Below are 9,496 nucleotides of genomic sequence, written 5' to 3' on the forward strand. Positions count from 1 at the left end.
CTAGGTATCCCTGTCTAGGTACTAGGTATCCCTCTCTAGGTACTAGGTATCCCTGTCTAGGTACTAGGTATCCCTCTCTAGGTACTAGGTATCCTGCTTCCACTAACCTGCCAAGAATGTGGGTGAAAGCTTGTGTCTCTCTATGTGTTTTAATTGACAAAGAGAGAAAGAAACAGACAGAAACAAAGATAGTCAAAAATGAAGAAAGATAGAGATAGACTTAGAGAGAGAGAGAGAGAGAGAGAGAGAGAGAGAGAGAGAGAGAGAGAGAGAGAGAGAGAGAGAGAGAGAGAGAGAGAGAGAGAGAGAGAGAGAGAAACTGACTGACAGACAGCCAGACAGACAGACAGACAGACAGACAGACAGACAGACAGACAGACAGACAGACAGACAGACAGACAGACAGACAGACAGACAGACAGACAGAGACAAAAAATAAACTATTCAGTAAGCTAGAACCTAAAGGTCAAAACTGGCAGCAATAAATTGCTGAGTATTTTTAATGTTGTGATCAGTCTTCACATCAACACGTCGACAAATTATTTTATTATAATGAACATGATGAACTCTGGCCTGTGTTCCCCGAGCCCTGTAGTGCAGCGTCCTCTGAGGTGACCTGTGTTCCCCGAGCCCTGTAGTGCAGCGTCCTCTGAGGTGACCTGTGTTCCCCGAGCCCTGTAGTGCAGCGTCCTCTGAGGTGACCTGTGTTCCCCGAGCCCTGTAGTGCAGCGTCCTCTGAGGTGACCTGTGTTCCCCGAGCCCCGTAGTGCAGCGTCCTCTGAGGTGCCTGTGTTCCCCGAGCCCTGTAGTGCAGCGTCCTCTGAGGTGACCTGTGTTCCCCGAGCCCTGTAGTGCAGCGTCCTCTGAGGTGACCTGTGTTCCCCGAGCCCCGTAGTGCAGCGTCCTCTGAGGTGCCTGTGTTCCCCGAGCCCTGTAGTGCAGCGTCCTCTGAGGTGACCTGTGTTCCCCGAGCCCTGTAGTGAGCGTCCTCTGAGGTGACCTGTGTTCCCCGAGCCCCGTAGTGCAGCGTCCTCTGAGGTGCCTGTGTTCCCCGAGCCCTGTAGTGCAGCGTCCTCTGAGGTGCCTGTGTTCCCCGAGCCCTGTAGTGCAGCGTCCTCTGAGGTGGCCTGTGTTCCCCGAGCCCCGTAGTGCAGCGTCCTCTGAGGTGGCCTGTGTTCCCCGAGCCCTGTAGTGCAGCGTCCTCTGAGGTGCCTGTGTTCCCCGAGCCCTGTAGTGCAGCGTCCTCTGAGGTGGCCTGTGTTCCCCGAGCCCTGTAGTGCAGCGTCCTCTGAGGTGCCTGTGTTCCCCGAGCCCTGTAGTGCAGCGTCCTCTGAGGTGCCTGTGTTCCCCGAGCCCCGTAGTGCAGCGTCCTCTGAGGTGCCTGTGTTCCCCGAGCCCTGTAGTGCAGCGTCCTCTGAGGTGCCTGTGTTCCCCGAGCCCTGTAGTGCAGCGTCCTCTGAGGTGCCTGTGTTCCCCGAGCCCTGTAGTGCAGCGTCCTCTGAGGTGCCTGTGTTCCCCGAGCCCCGTAGTGCAGCGTCCTCTGAGGTGCCTGTGTTCCCCGAGCCCCGTAGTGCAGCGTCCTCTGAGGTGCCTGTGTTCCCCGAGCCCCGTAGTGCAGCGTCCTCTGAGGTGCCTGTGTTCCCCGAGCCCCGTAGTGCAGCGTCCTCTGAGGTGACCTTTGTTCCCCGAGCCCTGTAGTGCAGCGTCCTCTGAGGTGCCTGTGTTCCCCGAGCCCTGTAGTGCAGCGTCCTCTGAGGTGCCTGTGTTCCCCGAGCCCTGTAGTGCAGCGTCCTCTGAGGTGCCTGTGTTCCCCGAGCCCCGTAGTGCAGCGTCCTCTGAGGTGCCTGTGTTCCCCGAGCCCTGTAGTGCAGCGTCCTCTGAGGTGACCTGTGTTCCCCGAGCCCCGTAGTGCAGCGTCCTCTGAGGTGCCTGTGTTCCCCGAGCCCCGTAGTGCAGCGTCCTCTGGGGTGCCTGTGTTCCCCGAGCCCCGTAGTGCAGCGTCCTCTGAGGTGCCTGTGTTCCCCGAGCCCCGTAGTGCAGCGTCCTCTGAGGTGACCTTTTAGTGGCATAAGGAATTTAACGTTAACAAATTATAAGCCTTCCAGAAAAGGTATGATTTCCTGGAAAAATTCAGGAACAGTTTTAAACAAGAAGTTGATTAGCCTGGAGTTGCGTCTTTCCTCACTTGTTGTTTAACAAGTGTATACACATGTGTACACTTGTTAAATGTATACACATTTATTTATTTATATATATAAGAGTTTTTACATTCTTGTACAGTCATTAGCACGTATAGCGTTTCGGGCAAGTTCTTAATCCTAATATTCCTCGGAATACGACCCCGCCAAATCGTTTAACAACCAGGTACCCATTTTACTGCTGGGTGAACAGAGGCTACAGTTAAGGATTGACACCCATTAAATTCTCCCCCGACCAGGATACGAACCCAGGCCAAAGCGCTCACGATACGCCAGGGCGAGTATCTTACCACTACACCACGCGGACTTGTGTGCACACACATCTGGGAAGTCGAAAGCGACTCATTAATGCAGATCTGTGTTTTGACGTCACCAAAGAACAAGTCACCATCGATTGTTAAACAAAAAATATTATGTAGGAATTTAAATGGAAAGATATTTTGAGAATGATAAAATCAGTTGGAGCTATAATGGGGATTCGAACCTATGGTCTGGGTTCTCCCAGGCACACGCCTCACACCACTGCACTATGACATGGTCAAAAGTCATGCAATCTGGGATTCAATTGAATCCTCTATGGGTCCAGTGCGGGAAAGGCGGGACTTGACTTCAGTTGAAGCATCCGGATCCCTTAGATTGGAGAATTGAATCCCTGGAGGCACTGTTTTCAACCTTGTCGTGGCGCAGTGGTCTAAGGCGTGTGCCTGGGAGTACCCGGAACATAGGTTCGAAACCTCATCAGGGCTCCTACTGATGTTCTCATTCATACTTCACGTTACTGGGATTTCTTTGTGTATATTGATGCATACACTTCTTGTGTATATAAATATGAATATAATGACATTTGTATTTTCTGCTACTGAGGTTTTGTTAATAATATTGTTGTGTCTATTGCCACTTTCGTTGCTCTGATGGTCAAGAAAATATAACACTTATGAACGTTATTAACGCTGATAACGTTGATAACACAGAATCACTGTTAAATGAACAAATCCATAAGGGCCGTGACGGGGATTCGAACCTGCGTCCATGAGCGGTGTGTAAAATCACCGTTACTCTTGGATATGCTGCCTCTACGTGGTTAATGCTGCCTGCTTCGGGGGTTATATCTGGCAGGGTATGTGTCATATTAATTATAATTCTTGAAGGTGTCAGGATGATTCTTGAGTGTTGTCGGGTCTTGTCACCTGTGTGTCGGGTCTTGTCACCTGTGTGTCTGGTCCTGTCACCTGTGTGTCTGGTCCTGTCACCTGTGTGTCGGGTCTTGTCACCTGTGTGTCGGGTCTTGTCACCTGTGTGTCGGGTCTTGTCACCTGTGTGTCGGGTCTTGTCACCTGTGTGTCGGGTCTTGTCACCTGTGTGTCTGGTCCTGTCACCTGTGTGTCTGGTCTTGTCACCTGTGTGTCTGGTCCTGTCACCTGTGTGTCTGGTCCTGTCACCTGTGTGTCGGGTCCTGTCACCTGTGTGTCTGGTCTTGTCACCTGTGTGTCGGGTCCTGTCACCTGTGTGTTAACCTGTGCCCAGGTAAAACTCTCAAACAAACTCGCTCGTTTGTGTATGATTATCTGTTATTGTGTTATGTTAACGAGCGTCTCACAACGGCTTGTTCTTTAATAGGCAGAACTTGTTATGGATATTGTTTTAAAAAATCAATTCTTTCCAAGCATCACTTTCCCAGAAAAATAAAGTTTTTATGGTGTCTCCAGAAAATGAGATTTGTACTTGTTTGAGATTACAGTGTCAGCATGACTTTATATCTTAATGCCCAACCACTTGGGGCTGGACGGTAGAGCGACGGTCTTGCTTCATGCAGGTCGGCGTTCAATCCCCGACCGTCCACAAGTGGTTGGGCACCATTCCTTTCCCGCGTCCGATCCCAAATCCTGATCCCTTCCAAGTGCTCTATAGTCGTAATGACTTCGCGCTGTCCCCTGATAATTCCTTTCCTCGTTAATCATTGCAGCTTTGCATACGATAATTAAGCAGTTTACTCGCCCTCAAACTTCACAACCCAAGCTTGTTGTTGTTATAAATAACCTGGTAGGGCTTCGGAGCCCATCAACAGAGCTTGTTTGTAATAAAGGCAAACAAGGCCGCCATGACTGAGGAAAGATAAACAGGTTTCGTAAGAGGCTGTGTGAAGACTTAAGGATTCTTGACCCGGGTCATGAGACGCCGTGACTCGCGTCTGCTTATGTTTCGTCTTTTATCGAAGGGAGGGAATTGTTAGGGAAGAGCGCCAAGCCATTACGACTATATAGCACTGGGAAGGAGTCAGGATAATGATTTGGGATGGGACGGCGGGGAAGGAATGGTGTCCAACCACTTTTGGACGGTCGGGGATTGAACGCTGAAATGCATGAAGCGAGACCGTCCATGCCAAATGTGGTTGGACAGTCTTACAGGCTGTCCAACCTGTCGTTGACAGGCCGTACAGGCATCATCCACGTATTCATATATAAACAATTGCCAAGTTCACTCGAGCATGAACCCTAACACACCCTAGTCACAACTACACACAATAATCTAATATTTAGATTTGAGGAAAAACGTCTTAAATACACAAAGTTTAATTTAACTGAATGCATCTTCGGGGTCGGCAGCATCTTGCCGACCTCGACCCCGAGACAACTGGTACCCTGGGCGAGGTTGAAAGTCTCAGTTGGATAGCAGTGTGGTGTGTCTCTGAGACTCTAATTGTGGGTGCTCGCAGGTGGATTGGTAGACCTGGGGCCAGATTCACGAAAGAACTTACGCAAGCACTTACGAACGTGTACTTCCTGTAAACCGCCAAAGTTTCTCAAACTTTGGCGGCTTTGTTTCCAATTATTAAACAGTTAATGAGCTCGAAGCACCAGGAGGCTGTTTATAACAATAACAACAGTTCAATGGAAAGTTTTCTTGCTTGTAAACTGTTTAATAAATGTAACCAAAGCCGTCAAAGATTGAGGAAAGATATACACGTTCGTAAGTGCTTGCGTAAGTGCTTTCGTGAATCTGGCTCCTAGATGTGTGTGTGTGTGGAGGGGGGGGGGGGGCCTCCAGCTATTGTTTAGCTGTAACTGCATACAAAAGCATGTATAAATCGAGTATATTTTGTGTATTGATGTATGCGCGTCAGGACTGTCTCTATGGTATATTTTCCATTTCATATGTGCATGTAACCCAAATTTTTGACAGTGTGCCAAACGATAAGGAAAAAACCGATTAGTTGTAATTTTATTTATAAAGGAATATATTTCTTTTGTTTTATTTGTCATTAAAATACCATGAGAGTGTATACATCTATACATGGAGGAGTAATACATGTTCCAATCGCAACAACACACTTGCATAAACGCGTAAGATATATGTAACAAAAGAACTCAACCTCGTGAAGGATTCGAACCTTAAATAGCCTTGTGCTCCAAACACGCTAACGTATCCACTACGTTATCCACTTGACCATTGCAGACTCTACAAATGTCTAAGATAGCCGAGGCTATTTGATCAACGACCCGAAAGCACTTGCAATGGGAAGATAACACCAATCGTTTTCATCAAATCAGTGACTTACTGAGCAGAACACGAGCCTCGAAGTACGACACACTTGTATAAACGCGCAAGTTATATGTAACTAAGGGACTCAACCTCGTGAAAGACTGATTTGATGAAAGCGATCGGTTTTCTTGTCCCATTGTGAGTGCTCTCGGGTCGTTGGTCAAATAGCCTCGGCTATCTACGACTTTTGTAAACTCTGCAATGGTCAAATTGATAACGTACTGGAGATATATATATATATATATATATATATATATATATATATATATATATATATATATATATATATATATATATATATATATATATATATATATATATATATATATATATATATATATATATATATATATATATATATATATATATATATATATATATATATATATATATATATATATATATATATATATATATATATATATATATATATATATATATATATATATATATATATATATATATATATATATATATATATATATATATATATATATATATATATATATATATATATATATATATATATATATATATATATATATATATATATATATATATATATATATATATATATATATATATATATATATATATATATATATATATATATATATATATATATATATATATATATATATATATATATATATATATATATATATATATATACACACACACACACACACACACGATGAATTTTTATTATTATTATATACATCAAATGCCCATGCTGATAACTGTAAAATTTTTCTGTGGTTTAATATAATTTATATCATTTGCCTATAAATTCCCCTCTGTATCATGTATCAGATGTATGTATTTTATGTAAATAAACATCATTAATATAATTATATTATTTTATTAATGTTATGCATGTCCTGTTTCTTCGTAAGGAACAAAATAAGAAATAAAGCCTGAAAATATAACGCAGTTTCCCCTTCCGCTCTATCATAGAAAACCGCTCCACTATGTGAGAGCATGGAGATATAAGCCTTGGGACATAGTATAAATAGTTATAAATAAATGCAGAGCGCCTCTTATATAATTATTTATATTTCTAAGGTGTGGTGGTTTTGGGGGTTACCAAGAACAGTACCCCCAGACTACTTTATCTCTCTCCCCCCCCCCCTCACGGGGTTCATGAGAGGGGGGAGGGAGGGACAAGCCAAGTATCAACAGTGGTCATTGGACCTGTGGATACGACGGACCTCTGTTGAATTGCTACATCATTCAGTGCATGTAACTTGTTAGGTAAGTGTTATGCTTAATGCTAATTGTAGTTGTAGACACTCCTTTAGACCCTCTTAAGATTCTTGAGTTTACCTGAGGACCATCATCTTATTAGTGGCCTCAACGATGAGGGAACCCGGCGGCTTGTCGAAGGTGGCGCCATTTGTCCTGATGATTTTATCCAGCTGATGTGTGAACTGGTGCCATGTTTTGGTCTTAACGGCTTCGGCGGGTAGGCTGTTCCATGGGTCTAAAGCCCTGTGGGTGAAACACCGTCGTCTGTTTACCACTGTGGCTTGTTGAGCTTGACGCCGTTGTTCCTTGATTGTGTTACATTAAAGTTTTGTTTATAGGAATGAAACGAGCCGAGATGAGATCCGCCTTCCCCATAGCCCTACTAATCATTCGTTTTGTGTAACTCCCGGGTACCTATTTACTGCTGGGTGAACAGAGCCATTAGCTGAAGTGAAACGTGCTCAACCACTTCCGTTCTGCTCAGGAATCGAACTATAGTGTTAAACCTATGGACACAAACGGGGCCCCAATAGCCTGCTTAACTGCCCACAATAAGCATCAGGGGAGGCTGGGGCCCTCTGTTGACGGAATACGTAACCATTGTCAATAGGATTATAGTTCATTGTGTCGGGGGGGACAGGCAGCCAGAGTGTATTCATACACGTTAGGCTTATATGAGGTCCTCCCCCCCCCCCCAGGTCGAATTACTGACCCCCGCAACACGTTAACTCCTGATGAATACCTACTTACTGCTAGGTGAACAGGGAGGGGGGGGGGGGGGGGTACATATATACCCCCTTAATGGGGATACATATATACCTCCTTACTTAATAAGGGTACATATATACCCCCTTAATGGGGATACATATATACCCCCCTTACTTAATGGGGGTACATATATACCTCCTTAATTAATGGTGGTACATATATACCCCCTTAATGGTGGTACATATATACCCCCTTAATGAGGATACATATATACCTCCTTACTTAATGGGGGTACATATATACCCCCTTAATGGGGGTACATATATACCTCCTTACTTAATGGGGGTACATATATACCTCCTTACTTAATGGGGGTACATATATACCTCCTTACTTAATGGGGGGTACATATATACCCCCTTACTTAATGGGGATACATATAATCTCCTTATTTAATGGGGGGTACATATTCCCCCCTTACTTAATGGGGATACATATATACCCCTTACTTAATGGGGTATACATATATCCCCATTACTTAATAGGGGTACATATATCCCCCTATTACTTAATAGGGGTACATATATCCCCATTACTTAATAGGGGTACATATATTCCCATTACTGAATAGGGGGTACATATACCCCTTTACTTAATAGGGGGGTACATATACCCCTTTACTTACTAAGGTACATATATCCCCATTACTAAATAGGGGGTACATATAATCCCATTACTTAATAGGGTACATATATCCCTATTACTTAATAGGGGTACATATATTCCCATTACTGAATAGGGGGGTACATATTACCCTTTACTTAATAGGGGGAACATAAGAACATAAGAACATAAGAACAAAGGTAACTGCAGAAGGCCTATTGGCCCATACGAGGCAGCTCCTATTCTATAACCACCCAATCCCACTCATATACTTGTCCAACCCGTGCTTGAAACAATCGAGGGACCCCACCTCCACAATGTTACGCGGCAATTGGTTCCACAAATCAACAACCCTGTTACTGAACCAGTATTTACCCAAGTCTTTCCTAAATCTAAACTTATCCAATTTATACCCATTGTTTCGTGTTCTGTCCTGTGTTGATACTTTTAATACCCTATTAATATCCCCCCGGTTATGTCCATTCATCCACTTGTAAACCTCTATCATGTCACCCCTAACTCTTCGCCTTTCCAGTGAATGCAACTTAAGCTTTGTTAATCTTTCTTCATATGAAAGATTTCTAATTTGGGGAATTAACTTAGTCATCCTACGCTGGACACGTTCAAGTGAATTTATATCCATTCTATAATATGGCGACCAAAACTGAACTGCATAATCTAAATGGGGCCTAACTAGAGCAAGATATAGCTTGAGAACCACACCAGGTGTCTTGTTACTAACGCTGCGATTAATAAATCCAAGTGTCCGATTTGCCTTATTACGAACATTTATGCATTGATCCTTTTGTTTTAAATTCTTACTAATCATAACTCCCAGATCCCTTTCGCAATCCGACTTCGCAATCACAACACCATCTAGCTCGTATCTTGTAACTCTATCATCATTACCTAACCTCAGAACTTTACATTTATCAGCATTAAACTGCATCTGCCAATCCTTTGACCATTTCAAAACCCTATCTAGATCAACTTGAAGTGATAGTGAGTCCTCCTCCGAATTAATTTCCCTACCGATTTTCGTATCATCGGCAAATTTGCAAATGTTGCTACTCAAACCTGAATCTAAATCATTTATATATATTATAAACAACAGAGGTCCCAGGTAACATATATCCCCC

General features: G+C 43.8%; 1 protein-coding gene across 1 annotated transcript; it reads right to left on the reverse strand.

Moving 5' to 3' along the window:
* Nucleotides 1-539: 539 nt before the first annotated feature.
* LOC138350301 (autotransporter adhesin BpaC-like) lies at nt 540-2,069 on the reverse strand. The gene has a single exon (XM_069300914.1). The coding sequence runs from the start codon at nt 2,067-2,069 to the stop codon at nt 540-542; it is 1,530 nt and encodes a 509-aa protein (XP_069157015.1).
* Between the last annotated feature and the right edge of the window lie 7,427 nt (nt 2,070-9,496).

This window comes from Procambarus clarkii, chromosome 45 (assembly GCF_040958095.1).
Source record: "Procambarus clarkii isolate CNS0578487 chromosome 45, FALCON_Pclarkii_2.0, whole genome shotgun sequence".
NCBI lineage: Eukaryota > Metazoa > Arthropoda > Malacostraca > Decapoda > Cambaridae > Procambarus > Procambarus clarkii.